At 52.4% G+C, this 16419-nt stretch overlaps 1 protein-coding gene across 1 annotated transcript; it reads left to right on the plus strand.

Moving 5' to 3' along the window:
* The first annotated feature begins 2312 nt into the window (after positions 1 to 2312).
* TP53 (tumor protein p53) lies at positions 2313 to 15725 on the plus strand. Its single transcript, XM_056863622.1, has 10 exons — positions 2313 to 2502; positions 5959 to 6041; positions 6857 to 7099; positions 9806 to 9992; positions 10782 to 10894; positions 12728 to 12837; positions 13851 to 13976; positions 14858 to 14936; positions 15311 to 15402; positions 15635 to 15725. Exons 1-10 carry the CDS (start codon positions 2313 to 2315, stop codon positions 15723 to 15725), a joined length of 1314 nt encoding a protein of 437 aa, XP_056719600.1.
* Positions 15726 to 16419: the final 694 nt, after the last annotated feature.

Genomic DNA, 16419 nt, shown 5'->3' on the forward strand with positions numbered 1-16419 from the left:
CACCTGGAGAAAATGGCTGCTTTGGCAATTAGACTCTATAGCATTAAAGTCCCTCCACTCCTCAAACCCCGCCCTCCTCAGGCTCCACCCCCAAAATCTCCTGCCAGTGGCAAAGAGGGACCTGGCAACCCTAATCAAAGTCAGTATTGTCTACTCAGACTGGCAGCAGCTCTCCAGGGTCTCAGGAAGGGGTCTTTCACATCACCTACTTGCCTAGTTCCTTTAACTGGAGATGCCGGGGATTGAACCTGGGACCTTCTGCATGCCAAGTAGATACTCTATAAACTGAGCCACAGCCCCTCCCCCTGATAATAACAATTTCTGAAATTATGCATAGGTTGACAGAAGTGGAGAAAGAACTTTTTCTTCTGTCACAATACTAGAACCTCAGAGCTTTCAAAGGAGGTGATGAGCACTTGGTTCAGGATTGGGGGGAAGGAAGTCCTTCACCCAATGGGCTTGTGGGACTCATTGCACCAGGATATTGTTCAGCGCAGCCTTTTGCACAGGAAATAGGGCGGCACTGTAACACTGGGGTTCAGAAAGAAGCTCAGGGTACAGGGGTTACAGACCGTAGACAGTACCACTGTGTATAATTTGTACTATCTGGTGCTGTAAGTAGGTTCCTGCTATGTAATTTTTGCATTTGTTTAATGTTGTCATGTTAATAAAGGTAAAGGTCCCCTGCGCAAGCACCGGGTCATTCCTGACCCATGGGGTGACGTCACATCCTGACGTTTCCAAGGCAGACTTTGTTTGCGGGGTGGTTTGCCAGTGCCTTCCCCAGTCATCTTCCCTTTACCCCCAGCAAGCTGGGTACTCATTTGACCGACCTCGGCAGGATGGAAGGCTGAGTCGACCTTGAGCCGGCTACCTGAAATAGACTTCCGTCGGGATCGAACGCAGGTCGTGAGCAGAGCTTTTGAGTGCAGTACTGCAGCTTAACACTCTGCGCCACAGGGCTCCTTGTCATGTTAATGCTTATGCTTTATTTCACCTCTGGTTGCATCCAGATTGGTTTTGTTATGTTAGTTTATGTTTGTGTGTTCTAATGTATTGTGTTTGTTTTTTTGTCATGTTTTGTGTCATGAGCTTTTAAAATAAAAATAAAAACTTAGTTAAAAAAGAGAGAGAGAGAGAAATGCTATTGCACTGTTTTAAGAGAGCGAGAAATGCTATTGCACCGTTTTTTAGATTTCCACCCTGTTTATTGTACCGGCTTGCCCTGTGTAATCTGCTTTGAGAACCAATGACAAAGGCGGACTATAAATAACATAAATAAAAAGTCATGTACAATTATGGTTTTCAAAGGGATTCAGACAAATCCACCGAAGGTAGAACGAATCGACGGCTTGAGCCATGATGTCTAAATGGAACTTCCATTGTCACAGGCAGATACCTGATGCCGGGGAGGGGAACCATCGGGGAAAAGGCAGTAGCCTCAGTGCCCTGTGAGTACTCAACCAGCTGTCCTCTGTTGGAGACAGGATCCTGGGCCAGGTGGACTTTGGTCTGATCCTGCAGGGCTCCTCTTGCGTTCTTCAGCAGGGGAGCCAGGGAAGTACCTGGCAGCAAGAGGCATGAGTCACCTAAAAGTTGTTTTGTGAGCTTCATCCTCCGCTGTGCCATTCCCCTCCCCGGACACCCGCTTGTGTGGGCAAATCGGTTCTGCCTCTGCATTCCAGGAGCAAGTCAGAACGCCTCTTCCCCACCCCCTGGCCAAACTTCATGTTCTGCCCGGGACCAGTTCCCTCCCCTCCCTCATGCACTTAAACAAAAAGCCAGAGAGGCAGGGACCCTTCTGCTGGGGCAACTGGCAGGGACTTCCAAAAGAAAGCCCACCGCACGCAAAGTTAACCTGTGGAACTCAGAGCTGTGTGATGCGTGGAACAGAACGACCCATGGATGTTAGCTACATCAGCTCAACCGAACCTCCAAGTATAGAGGCAGTATACCCCTGAAAACTGATAGCTGGGGGAATAAGAGCAAGTGGAAGCGTCCCTCTTCGTGCCCAGCTTCTGTCCCAGAAACACCTGTTTGGGTGATGTTGGAATAGGGCTGCCAGGTCCCTCGTTGAGATTTTGGGGGCGGGGCCTGAGGAGGGTGGGGTTTGGAGAGGGGAGGGACTTCAATGGCATAGAGTCCAATGGCCAAAGCGGCCAATTTCTCAAGGGGAGATCCCCTCTCCGCTCCCGCCCAGGGTTTCTGCAGCCGGCGGGCCCGGCAGGTGGAAGTTCCACAGGTGGAGCCACCTTTTCCAGAGCTGCAGCGCATCCCTCCTTGCCCGCCCGGCCCATCTGCCCTCTCCAAAGATGGCCGGCGGGGCTTCTGGCGGCTGGCCTCGCGAGAGCTGCGTCCCCGGGAACGGAGCTGGGGAATCCCCGGCGCGTGTTTTTGCATCTCGGCGGCGGCCTCGCGGCGCCCATTCGCAGGGGGAGGCGGCGCCGGAGAGGCAGGCAGGTCCGCCAGAGGGTCCCTGCCCCGCAGGTGCTTGCAAGGAAGGTGAGCCCCCCCCCATATCCATCTATCCACCCCCCCAGGCCAGTCTCTCTGCTCCGCGGAGTCCCATTGAGAAAAAAGGCGGCGGGGGCCCCAAGGATCGGGTGGGTGGGTGGGTGGGTGGCGGGAGGGATTCAGAGGAGGATCGGGGCCGACCCTGTGCGGGTCTCCTCGGGAGGAGGGTGCAGGATCGCAGCCGACAGCGAGGGAGAGTTTCTCCCCCCACTTTTCCCAGTGGGGGAATGTCAGTGCCTGCGGGGGGGGGGAGGGTGTCTGATTTTCGCAGGCGCCCATCGACAGGGGATCGGGACCCTCCCTCCCCCCCCCCCCCGAGAGAGATGCTTCGGGCAGGGGCGGTGGAGGTTCATGGGGGGGCGTTGCAAAAAGGATGCTCCCCCGCCTTTGACTTCTGCAGCCGGCCTGGCGACCCACTTGCTCTTTCCCTCCCCCCCCAGTAAGTTTTTTTTATTGTTCTTGGAGTGACATCTTACTCTTGGCGGGGGGAGGGGAGTAAGAAATTGTTTTCCTCCTCCGCCCCGCCCCTCCTTTGGTTTAATGTCTTATGTCAGTTGCACAAACTCGCTGCAAGCGGAATAACTGCGGAGTAGTTACCCCCCCCCCCAACGCCTGCCGAAGTAGTTTTCCACCCAGGGTTTTAAAACAGTATCTCGATGGCTGCGAGAACAACCCACCCCCCCAATTGCTGTGCCTTCCTTCTTGAATGACCGGGGGGGGGAGCGGATCCGAGACCTGCGAGGGCCGCCCGCACCGAGGGAACAACCCCCTGGTTGGCAATTCAAGAGTTAACTCTGTCCTGGCCTTACCCCGCTATTCCTCTCCCCCCCCCCATGCTCGAGCGGGAGTGGTACAGTCCGCCTTGGTTTTGGTCTTCGTTTAAACCATTGCAAGGAAATAAGGGGGGAGGAGTCTGGAATTCCTGCAGCAATGATTGGATTAAATGTCTCGGTATTGGGGTGGGGGAGAGGTAAAGCCAGGGGGGGGGCGCTTTCTGACCAAAGGGTACCCCCGCCGTGTAGAATGGTATGGCCCGGGCCAGTCGATTCTCTTTCCCCGGAGGCTGCAAAACGTTTTGGGGGCGGAAGGGGGGGCTTGCAAAAGAGGCGTGTTATTGTAGGCGGAGCACCTGTTGATTGCCCTGCCGTCGGGGGTGGGGGGTTTGGGGGAGGGGCTGTGGCTCAGCGCTAGAGCATCTGCTTGGCAAGCTGCTAGTCCCTGGTTCAATCCCTGGCAGCATCTCCAGTTAGAGCAGTGGTTCCCAACCTTTCTTTGACCAGGGACCACTAGGACCTTTTTGTTCGGTGCAGGGACCCCAAGGTTCAAAATAAAAATTCCGAGAATTTGAAAATAAACTTTAATCATAACTGTTAGTGAAACATTAAACTTAGAATAATATTTGAATATATATTTTTATAATAGAGAACTTATAATTGAAAATATTAATTTATTATGGGTTTATAACTTTGTTTCGTGGACCTTAATTTAGTTCTCGCGGACCCCTGGGGGTCCACGGACCCCTGGTTGGAAACCAGTGAGTTAGAGGGACTGGGCAAGTAAGCGATGTGAAAGACTTCTGCCTGAGACCCTGGAGAGCCGCTGCCAGTCTGAGTAGACAATACTGACTTTGATGGACCAAGGGGCTGATTCAGTATAAGGCAGCTTCATGGGGATGGGTCATTGCTCAGTGGTTGAGCATCTGCTTTGCATGCAGAAGGCCCCAGGTTCAATCCCCAGCATCTCCAGTTAAAGGGACTAGGCAGGAAGGAGATGTAAAAGACCCCTGCCTGAGACCCTGGAGAGCCGCTGCCGGTCTGAGTAGACAATACTGACTTTGATGGACCAAGGGTCTGATTCAGTATAAGGCAGCTTCATGGGGATGGGTCATTGCTCAGTGGTTGAGCATCTGCTTTGCATGCAGAAGGCCCCAGGTTCAATCCCCAGCATCTCCAGTTAAAGGGACTAGGCAGGAAGGAGATGTAAAAGACCCCTGCCTGAGACCCTGGAGAGCCGCTGCCGGTCTGAGTAGACAATACTGACTTTGATGGACCAAGGGTCTGATTCAGTATAAGGCAGCTTCATGGGGATGGGTCATTGCTCAGTGGTTGAGCATCTGCTTTGCATGCAGAAGGCCCCAGGTTCAATCCCCAGCATCTCCAGTTAAAGGGACTAGGCAGGAAGGAGATGTAAAAGACCCCTGCCTGAGACCCTGGAGAGCCGCTGCCGGTCTGAGTAGACAATACTGACTTTGATGGACCAAGGGTCTGATTCAGTATAAGGCAGCTTCATGGGGATGGGTCATTGCTCAGTGGTTGAGCATCTGCTTTGCATGCAGAAGGCCCCAGGTTCAATCCCCAGCATCTCCAGTTAAAGGGACTAGGCAGTAGGTGATGTGAAAGACCCCTGCCTGAGACACTGGAGAGCCGCTGAGTAGACTACTGACTTCGATGGACCAAGGGTCTGATTCAGTATAAGGCAGCTTCACGAGTTCGTGTGCAGAAAACAGAACTTTTTTGGGGGAGATGCAATTAATTATAAAATATTAAAATATGCATACATGCAGTGTGTTATTTTAAATGAAAAAATGTGCTTAATTGGCATTTATTTGAAATGCAAACTTCCTGGGAAAGTAATGGGGCATTTAAAACTTCCTCTCCCCTTAGGGTTGCCAGCTCTGGGTTGGGAAACCCCTGGAGATTTGGGGATGGAGCCTAGAGAAGGAGAAAACTTCAAAGAAGAGAGGATAAGTAAGTGATTTACTTCACCTGGATGGAAGCAGTAACGATATGACTCTGACTATATGATGAGTATATAAGAATACTATGTTGAATTGAAAAAGCGTAGCTCATTCTGAGCAATGTGAAACCTTCTTTAAAAGAGGCTGGCAGGCCGTCTTCTCTTCCCTTCTTCCCTTCCAAAGTTTTCTCCTTTGGAAAAGGAAAAGAATAAAATACAAGCTTTAGGCCATATGGACTACTATTCTTCCACTTACCTTTCTTTTGTGATGTATTCATTGTTCATATCCTGCAAGAGATTAAGAAAACACCATGTGTGAGTCTTAATATTTCTATAATATGTGATGGATATTTGTGTATTGCTCTGTCTGTGAATATGTGTTATTTACATACGCTTTGTGGTTGTGATACTTTTTGATATATACATACATTGCACCTTTTGGCTTATGCTGTTTATTTGTAGTAAACCTTAAAGGCTGGCAAAGGGATGGGGGAGGAGACTTTGTGTGGGTCTTTAAGACGTCGCAAGACTCTCTGAAAATGTACTGAGGATGGAGACCCTGACCATAAAACAGATACGAGGAAGGGGGCTGGTATTTGTAACAGGGCCCCTGTAGTGAAATTGAGGGCAAGGGGTTCTTTGGAAAAACCAGTGCCCTTTGTACATGCTTGAATTATGTGGGGTTCTGAATCTCTCCCTTCCTCCCAGGCTGTTTGATGGAGGAGATGGAGCAGAACAGTGAGACATTTTTTGAGTTATGGAACACGATGCAGGACAGCGATATGTTGCTGGTGAGTGATGGAAGGTGCCGGGTGGGCAGGGATTGGGGAGGGGCGCTTCCATGGAGAATCCTTAGGGCAACCACAATACCCCCAGAAAAAACCCCTTTTTGATATAACCCACTAGGAGGGCTGCTTGTGTATTCCATTCAAATCCTGCGTATCTGTAACTCCCATTTAAAAATCAAGCCAAGTTTCTAGCTCCTAAGATGGGCTTAGAAATGTGTGGGTTGGATTGCGCTAGAGCACTTTAGCAGGAACGCAAGAAGATGATGGCAGGGGTCGCTCGCGCAAACTTACTGTATCCCCGTTTGCGTTTCCACTTACACATGATCTTTTGCAACTATTTTCTGGATACCATAATGAGTGACCTTGGGCGAGCCACATACCCTTAGTCTAACCTACCTCACAGGGTTGTGGTGAGGATAAACTGGAGAGAATAGGTGAGCCACCTCGGGTTTGCATGGGGGAGAAAGGTGGGGTATAAATGAAATAAATAAATATAGGGAGGGAAGCGCTAGGTGTTGCATAAGATCATGTGCATGCGGAAGTGGGAGGGGCCGTGGCTCAGTGGTGGAGCATCTGCTTGGCATGCAGAAGGTCCCAGGTTCAATCCCTGGCATCTCCAGTTAAAGGGACCAGGCAAGTAGGTGATGTGAAAGACCCTTTTCTGCCTGAGACCCTGGAGGGCCGCTGCCGATCTGAGTAGACAATACCGACTTTGATGGGCTGAGGGTCTGATTCAGTATAAGGCAGCTTCATGTGTTCATGTGTTCTATTCAGTTTGGGAGAAATGTGTAATTTCTTTTTTTCTCTCTTTCATTTAGAACCAGAGCCTAGGACTGGATATGAACTTAGAGTTGCAGTCCCCGGGAGAACTTCCAGATCTGAGCTTTGCCCTGGAAGAGGGCACCTGGGGGGCAGGGGAAGGTAGTGAGGGGGCCCCTGCCCCAGATGCAGCTAATTGCACCACCTCCTCCACCGTTCCCTCCACCGAAGACTATGCCGGTGACCACTGTTTTGAGCTGGCATTCGAGCAATCGGGAACGGCCAAGTCTGTCACCTCCACCGTAAGGAGTGTGTGTGTGTGGGGGGAGATTGGGGGTTTGGTTTAACAGTGGAGTTGCCTTAGGCAGCTTTTGTCCCAGGAAAGGATTCCTGGAAAAATTGTATCTGGGGAGGGGCTATCAGACATTCACACAGTGCGTTTGTATTCTGGGCTGGAGCACATTTGGGAAAGGAAACCTATGTCGTGGCTGTACCACTTGGTGTGGGGGGATGACTGACAACCCTGCTGTGTTTAGGTAGAAATCTAGCCCAGAAATCTACCCCACTTGGTGGGGGGGGGGGGATGACTGACAACCCTGCTGTGTTTAGGTAGAAATCTAGCCCAAGTACTTTAAAAGGGTCAAGAGCTGCTAGATATTCTCGGGAAGTTGCATTGACTGGGGGTGGGGGCAGGATGCCTGGGGGCTCCTTTTGAATTCTGATAGAAAATGGTGGGTGGGCGCAGCCACAAAATGGCTTCCACAGCCAACCTTCAGTCCCACGGTGCAGATCCCTGTGCTGTGGTGACAGCTGCTGCCAAAGCAATGTTTTTAAAAATTGCACAGCCCATCAAAAACCTTGCTGGGCAAAAGCCCCACCTGGCCCTGCCCGTTCCCTAAAAACACTGGTGGTGGGCACCTGGAAAGGTGTTAGACTCTGTGGGCATTGGGCAAGATGTTGAGGACCTCTGATCTAGCCCGCCGGGGAAAACAATTCCAGCAGAATCTTTCTGGGACATGTTAGTGTCCTACATGACTGCGGGGGGCAGCGGTAGGGAGAAATGGTTGGCCACGGCAGCCCCACCTGTAGTGTGACGTCGTCCAGCCCAGACACATGTTCAGACCGGACAGAAAATTCGGTTTTCTTTTTAAAGAAATTAAGCAACATCGTAAACTTTAGAATATTTAGAGGCCTTCACGGTAATCACAAGAGCCCTGTAAGGTAGGTCAGCAGTATTAGACATTGCAGGCAGGGTGCATGAGAGGGAAAGAAGTGGATTGGCCAAACTGCAGACAGCTGAGCCATAGTCTACCCTTAACCCCCTCCCCCAGAAAGCTGGAGCCTGAAAGCAAGGGTGGTCTACCTTATAAGAGCCTGCCTACTGCATTCCTGCCTGAGTCACTGTCCTGAAGAGTTGCTTGACTGGAAGGAAGCTAGCTGACAGCACAGTGATACCTGCAGAGATGCAACGGCGACAGCCCCTCCTTTGCAGTGATCGAGCCACACCTGATGCAGCTCTGTGGAACAACAGTTAAGTCCCTTGCAAGGCTGGTGGGGCAGTGACTCGCACAGAGAAGCAACAGAGTTGCAGACTCCAAATGGTCTTTACATTGCTCATTAACTTCCAACCCCAATTTTCTCAGAACCCCCAGTTGGACGTTTATGGACCTATGTCAGCCAAATGGGGTCTGAAGCATGGAGCTCGTGGTTGGGAGCTCGGCTTCTTAACCATCATGTTCCAGGGCCCCAGAGAGTCCTGGTCCTCTTTCAGTGTTCGGAGAGCCCCCACAGAGATGCTGTGGGAACCCCTCTCATTTAACCCTCCCCCCACTCCAATAAATAGGGTTCTAAATTCTGCAACCCCAACTCGAAAAGCGTGCTTTGATTTTTGTCTCTGATGCCAAATTGAGTCTGTGGGCTATAATTTTTGCACCCTTTCGTCTTTTCTTTGGGCTCAACGTTCGTCTTCAAGATCTATGTGGTATTTGACATTTTTGCATCAATTACATAAAGGGAACAAATCAGGAACAAAACGAGCAGAACTGAAAAGCTCAGGACAGCGTGTGAAAATGATAACTGTTCTGTACTTTTCCCCGTTCGCATGTTATATTGCGGCTGCCAGTAACAAAGCGGCAACGGAGATGCAGCGTGAATTGGGGTGGGTGGGAGGAGGGAGAGATCCTTCTTAATCCTTTCCCTTCCAGGGACATTTATCTGCACTTCCCCCCCCCCCTTTCGCAGCTTTCACCCCTCTGAGCTGCCCCAGATCCGCTTGCAAGGAAGCTGCCCCCCCTTACCATTCTGCTGGCTGGGTCCGCCGATTCTCGCTGCCCTCCAGCACCCCCACTTTTTGGAGCTCTGTGGTGTGGGGTGGTCCCACCTGCCTTTTATATCTTGCATTTCTGGGTCTTCAGGACATGCTCTACGTAATTAAAAAAAAGGTTGCTGCCCTTTGAGGAGGGACAGAGAGGGTCTCCGTTGGAGCTGAATCCCCCATCCCCTCTTCGCCCCTCCTCCTTCCTAGGCAAGCCCGAACATGCTCCGGCCTTTCCTTCATCCGCGATGCTCTAGTTCTGATCTCAAAGGGGTTTAAACCTGTTGGTGGGGGGGTTTAAAATGAGGGGTGAGCCGCTCAGTTGGCCATGCTCCCCCCAATTAAATCCCTTGTTTTCTCAGTGGTTGGAAATAGAGGTTAGTGCTTGTGGCATTGTTCGATACATGGCTTTGCATGAACTTGGGAGTGGGTGGGTGGGTGGTGTGGGGCTGTGAGCTTTCGCTCCCTGTCTTTGGGGGGACTTTTATTTGGGGAATGGAGGCAAGGCTTGGAAGTGGGGGGGATACCTGGGGTTTTTCCCCAAGTACTTTAAAAGGGTCAAGAGCTGCTAGATATTCTCGGGAAGTTGCGTTGACTGGGGGTGGGGGTGGGGGCAGGATGCCTGGGTTCTTGATGGGGCCTGCCAGGGACCCCACAGACGGCTTGACCCTCCTCTCCTCCCCGTTCCCTGCAGTACTCACAAGATCTCAACAAGCTGTTCTGTCAGCTGGGGAAGACCTGCCCCGTCCTGGTGAAGGTGTCTTCTTTCCCACCTCCTGGTGCTGTCATTCGGGCCATGGCTGTCTACAAGAAGTCAGAGCACGTGGCCGAGGTGGTGAAGCGCTGTCCGCACCACGAGCGCGCACCGGAATACAGCGATGGTGAGTGGGCGCTTTGCACAGGCTCTTGCGGCCAGTAAAGGGGCAACAGATCCCAGACGGCACTGCAAAACGTCTTGGGGGGGGAACAGTAAAGCCTGGAGCTGTATTCACTACCCCCATCCAGTCCCAGATTTCTGGTTGAGGGTCTTTGGTGGTGAAAGTAAGGCACTCTGCACATGCTTAGGGGCATTATGTTTTGTGTCCTTGAGCTGAGCTTTGGTGCAATGGAGGGTATCCGTTCATGCCCCCTCCCCTGCCCACACCAGGGTCCTTCGCACATTTCTCCACATGCATGCACACTTCTGGCATGAACTGTATTAGAGAGTACCACGATTAGGGGATGGCAACAGACCTGGATGCCCCCCCCAATCTATCCTAGGGTGCCCCAGGACAGTTCATAGAATCATAGGGTTGGAAAGGGCCATAGAGGCATCTAGTCCAACCCCCTGCTCAATGCAGGGTCAGCCGCCCTAAAGCACTCCTGGCAAGTGCTTGTCCAGCTGCTGCTTGAAGACAACCAGAGGGGGGGGAGGCTCACCACCTCCCTAGTCTTATAGATGACTCAAAAAAGTAAACCAAGTTGCGTCCAATAGGGTAGGTGGGAGTCCATGGATTCAGTTATGGTTACTTGCTGGCTGCAGAACAAGCCCTCTGCGCATGTCCAGAAGATACGCTCTTAGAATGACTTCTGAGTCTCGACTCAGAAATAGGTTGGCAGATCTGATGGAATGAAGTTCTACGTATACCCCCCTCCCTCTCTCCCCCACCCCCGGTTGTGTCTTCTGGCAGACGGGGTCCCTGCCGAGCATCTGATCCGCGTAGAAGGGAACAAAAGCGCCCAGTACTACTCTGACAAGGACTCCAAGCGCCACAGCGTCGTCGTTCCTTATGAGACGCCCCAGGTAGGGGGGTGGGTGGGAGAAGTACGTTTTTCCCTTTTGTAACAGCTGTTATGAGAAACCACATTGTGGTATCTGGCCAGTGTCTTTGTACAGGCGTGGGAAATTGCCCCCCCCCCAGCCCTGCCCCCCGTAGGTTGGATCTGGAGGTACTGTGCAGCACAGCCTTTCTCTGGTGCAAGAAGCATGCATGGTGTGGAGAGAGTGGGCAGGGAGAAGCTTTTCTCCCTCTCCCATGATACCAGAACGTGGGGTCACCTGCTGAAGCTGGAGGGTGAGAAATTCAGAACTGATAAAAGGAAGTATTTCTTCACACAATGCAGAGTTAAATGGTGGAACTCCCTGCCCCAGGATGTGGTGGTGGCTGCCAACTTGGAAGGCTTGAAGAGGGGAGTGGGCATGTTCATGGAGGAGAGGGCTATCCATGGCTACTAGTCACGATGCATACCTATTCTCTCCAGGATCAGAGGAGCAGGCCTGTTATCTTAGGTGCTGTGGATCACAGGCAGGACAGTGCTGCTGCCGTGGTCTTGCTTGTGGGCTTCCTAGAGGCACCTGGTTGGCCACTGTGTGAACAGACTGCTGGACCTTGGTCTGATCCAGCAGGGCCTTTCTTATGTTCTTATTTAAGCATGCGAGGCTCCACTTTTCAGGGAATGGAGGGTTTGCATTCATTTCTGTGTCTTTCGCTTCTCATCATCCAGGGCAGGGCCCCCCAACCTTTTCGAGTGCGCGGGCACCTTTAAAATACTGACACAGGGTGTCAGAGCAACGAAATGGCTGCCACAAAATGGCTGCCTCAGGAGGTGGAGCCAGCCACAAAATGGCTGCCACAACTTCCCTTCAGTCACCCAGTGAAGATCCTTGCGCTTTGTTGGCAGCTGCTGCCAAAGCAAATTTTAAATATCTGCAAAGCCACTCATAGAATCATAGAGTTGGAAGGGACCACCAGGGTCATCTAGTCCAACCCCCTGCACAATGCAGGAAACTCACAACTTCCTCCCCCCACCACCACCCCGTGACCCCTACTCCATGCCCAGAAGATGGCCAAGGTGCCCTCCCTCTCACAATCTGCCTAAGGTCACAGAATCAGCATTGCTGACAGATGGTCGTGTAGCCTCTGCTTAAAAACTTCCAGGGAAGGAGCGCTTGCCACCTCCTGAGGAAGCCTGTTCCACTGAGGAACTGCTCTAACTCAGAAGCCTTGCCAGGAAAAGCCCCTCCTAGCTCCACCCACTTTCTAAAAGCACCTGGCAGTCACCAGGAAAGGTGTCGGCTGGCACCCACAAGCACCACGTTGGGGATCCCTGATCCAGAGGGTTAATGGACAAGCCAGGATGCTGGCCTGTGGGTGCCCAGCCAACCTGGGTCTGGTCAGTGCCCGGATGATCCCGGAGTAAACTGCCCGGAACTCACAATGGAAGAAAGCTGGGGTATAAATGAGGTTTTCTGCTCTGGGCCCCGACAGTTCCCAACCCCTGAAACTCCTTCCACTTCCTGATTTCTTTCCTACCCTTGCAAGTTTAACTTGTGGACCTCACTGCCACAGGAGAGGATTACTAGTTTAGAACATTTTAAGTGGGGCTGGAAAAATTTATGGAGGATGGGTGCGTGGCGCCTCCATGTTCAGAGGCAGTCTCCCTCAGTGCCAGTCCTCAGAGTCCTTTGTGCATCTATTTGTCTCTTGAGGGCTAAGTGATCCATTTATATGATCTGCGGGGGGGGGGGGGCGCTGTTTTTGCGCACAGTTTTTTGTTGGCCCCATTTTCTGCCGGCGTTTCCAGCCCTCTGAAGCTTTGGCCTCCAGGTCTGCTCAGCTCCTTTTTTGCCCTGCAGGTTGGGTCGGCCTGCAGCACCATCCTGTACAACTTCATGTGCAACAGTTCCTGCATGGGGGGCATGAACCGGCGCCCCATCCTCACCATCATTACTCTGGAATCTCAACAGTGAGTCCCTGTCTCCTGGTGATGTTTTGGGGCGGGGGGGGGGAGAGCGTAGGGGGCCAAGGTTCCTACATTTTCTGGGGAGGAAATGGGTGGGCTAAGTATGGAGCAAACGCTGGGCAGGGACTCTGAGCCCTGCTTATAGGAGGGGGTTGGTGTCTGCACCTGGCGATGCTTTGGTGGGATAAACCTGGTTCATGTTTCACAGAGGTGTGCAGGAAGTCTAACCCATCTCCTGTATGTCGCTGTGCGCCAACTATGGTCATCAAGCAGCCCTCGGTTGGCTCTCCCACCACCCAGGGTGGCCCGTCTGGCATCGACCAGAGGCGGGGCCTTTTCCATCATGGCTCCGGCTTTTTGGAACAGGCTTCCTGAAGAGGTGGGGGGTCCCCTCCTTGGAGATCTTCAGGAGGCGCAGCAAGTCCTACCTGTTTTCCAGGGGTTTTGAGGGGTTTTGAATGGGAGGCATCTTTTCAGGGGGAAGAAGAAGAGCTGGTTTTTATATGCCAACTTTCTCTACCACTTAAGGCAGAATCACCTTTCCTTTTCCCTCCCCACAACAGACACCCTGTGAGGAAGGTGGGGCTGAGAGAGTGTGACTAGCCCAAGGTCACCCAGCTGGCATGTGGAGGAGTGGGGAATTAAACCCAGTTCTCAGATCAGACTCCACCGCTCTTAACCACTACAACACGCTGGGGGAGATTTGCGGGTTGCGATTTTATTTTGTTTTTAACTATTGTTGTAAGCCACCTTGAACCACGAGCAAAGGCAGGATATACATTTTTAATAACTGAAGTCCCATGGGAGAGGCTGTTCCCATGGGGGCTCCAGGAGGAGGGCAGTGCCCACCCCAAAAGGGGAGCTAGAGGATCCTCCAGGTCACTCCGTGTATTGTCATGACTCATCCATGTACTCCTGAACGGGACAGACGTTTTGGGGAGGGGGCCTGGAGTTTATGTGTTCTACAACATGTTAAGGAATGCACCTGTTTCTGCACACGCGCCCATCCCCATCAGAGGGCATCCTCTTGGCCGACGCTGCTTTGAAGTCCGCGTTTGCGCCTGTCCTGGTCGGGACCGCAAGACAGAGGAAGAAAACGTACACAAAGCTGCTCTTCGTGGTGAACGGTCCAAAAAGGGTAATCTTTGGGGATGTGGGTCTATGAGGGTCCCGGATTGTGTGGCGCTTGGCGAACAGGGTGGGTGCTCAGACAGTCGGGGGGCAAGGAGAAAGGCGTGGGGTTGGGTTCTAGAGAGAAGGCGGAGGCTGGAGCAGGGTCCCCAACCTTTTTGAGCCCGCAGGCAACTTGGGAATTTCTGACGCTGTGTAGTGGGCATGGCCACAAGAATGGCTGCCACAGGAGGCGGAGCCAGCCACCAGAATGGCTGCCACGGCTTGAATTCAGTCACATGGTGAAAATCTGTATGTTGTGATGGCAGCTGCTGCCAGAGCAACATTTCTAACAATCCGCAGAGCTAATCAAATCTCCAGTCACCTTGCTGGACAAAAACCTCATCCTGCCCTGCCCACTTTCTAAAAATACTTGGCGGGTGCCAGGAAAGGTGCTGGCTGCCCCCATGGTGCTCCCAGGGGACCCCTGGGCTGTAAAACGAGCCCAAGTGGACAGGGGGAGGGTTGGCAGCAAGATGACTAGAAGAGGATTGCGGGACTTTGGTTGCGGGAAGCATGTTGACAGGAGGGTTCGTGTCTGCTTGACGATGGAGGCTTACGATACTCTGCACCGCGTGGAGAAACGAACGGATTCCTTTCTGTCTTTCTCTGACAATACTCGCAGTTTTGAGTGCTGCAGATTCAGAACAAAGAAAGCCCTTCTTTGTGCAACTGAACACAAACGTGCGCATCTCGCAGCTGCGGGTTGGGACGGGGCGCTTCAGGCCCCATCCTGTCACCTCCGGCCACCCTGCTTTACCAGCTTCTAGGGCTGGGGGGGGAAACCTGTTCTTTGGGGCCCCGGGGTGACCCCCCAGGGGGCTGCATCCAGCAAGGCTGGCTTCGGTGTTCTCTCTCCAGCAGAGAACGGGCCTGAGAAGAAGCACACTGCAGGGACCTCCAACAGTGCAGAAGAAGTTCACGTCCTTGAGGTGAGGCTGTTTCGTCTGCATTGGCCGGTTGTTTGAGGTTCAGTGGCTGCCTGTTTGGCTGGCAATTAGAGCTTTCTTTTCTCTCTCTGGAGAGCAGGGGTTGCTTGCAGAAAGGTTGAGGTCAGGCAGGGAGGTCAAAGGGAAGCGCTGGAGTCCAGGCAGGGCTTGGCAGCCTGGCGCCAGGATGACGGAGCAAGATGGGGTCAGAGTCCAGCTCCCTCCCCAGAGCAGGCGTGAGGACTCCTAACCGTTTGGTGTGGTGCTTGAAGGACCCCACGAATGTCTGTGCTTCCAGAGGGGATGTGAGGGCATAGGTGGACCTGGGTGCCTCCCCACCATTGAGCCAGGGGGTCTTCTCCCCTCTTCCGTCCTAGATCCGGGGGCGGGAGCGCTACCTCTGGTTTAAGAAGATGAACGAAGCATTGGAGTTTAAAGATGCTCACGAGAGCCACAAGCTAAGCAAAGGGTGAGTGAAGATCTGGCCCCTCCCTCGCGCTGAGAAGTCTGTGTCATTTTGGGGGGAGGGTATCTTTGGTGGATGTACCCGTGCAGGTTTGGTTCGCCCACATCCAGGGATGGCTTTTCTCCCCAATGACTTTGCTCTGGCGGGACATAGCCGGGCTCGCTGTGTTGAGTCACACGTGTGGGAAAGACCCTTCTTCCGTAAAAGCCATTTCTCCTTCTCTTTTCTTGTCCAGCCCACAGAAGACTCGCAAACGGGGCAGCGTGCCTTCGCCATGCAGCGGGAAGAGACTTCTTCTGAAGGAAGAGGCAGGGGGTTCCGGCTAGAGCTGCTCCCCCGGATGACCGGGGGCCCTTCTTTTCCCCCACCTTCTTTCTCCCACCTCCTTTCCTGGCCTGTCTTTCTACCCTGGGGGCCCCCCACCTGTCTCAAAAGAAGGGCATTACAGCGCCAGCTCCAAAACTACCCCCAACTTCTTGAGCTGTGCTAAATCTGAAGTACTGTATTCTCCCAGTTGTGTAAGATTTTGTGCAAACAGTTTCTGGACATTATAATATCGGGGGGGGGGGAGCACTTTGTATTTAGCCAGATACAAGTGTAAGCGTACTAAGGCCATTTGCATTTCTGCTCATGCATTGCCGGATCCCAGCTAGGATTTTGAACTTTATGTTCTGCTTGTGGAAGCTGGCTTGCTTTTTCCGCTCGACTTCTTTCTGTGGGGATCCAAATCCTCTCTTCTTTTGTAACATCTTTCCCCATCAAGGAAAAAAAGTCTAGTGCATCCCCCTTTCCGACACCCAATGAAGTAAGGATTTTTTTTGTGGTCTCCCCCCCGCCCAATATTTCATTAAATGCCTTTGGATTCCTCACTGCTTTTGTATACCCCCCCCTTCAGTTACTGTTTTCTGTTTTTTGTATGCGGGGTTTTCTTTGTAGCTTCTCCCCAAACCCCTTTTTATATTAAATAAAATTGATTTCCCCCCCTAACATTTTTGAAAAGTTTCTGGGAGAGGCATTGCG

The sequence above is a fragment of the Euleptes europaea genome, chromosome 18 (assembly GCF_029931775.1).
Source record: "Euleptes europaea isolate rEulEur1 chromosome 18, rEulEur1.hap1, whole genome shotgun sequence".
Taxonomy (NCBI): Eukaryota; Metazoa; Chordata; class Lepidosauria; order Squamata; family Sphaerodactylidae; genus Euleptes; species Euleptes europaea.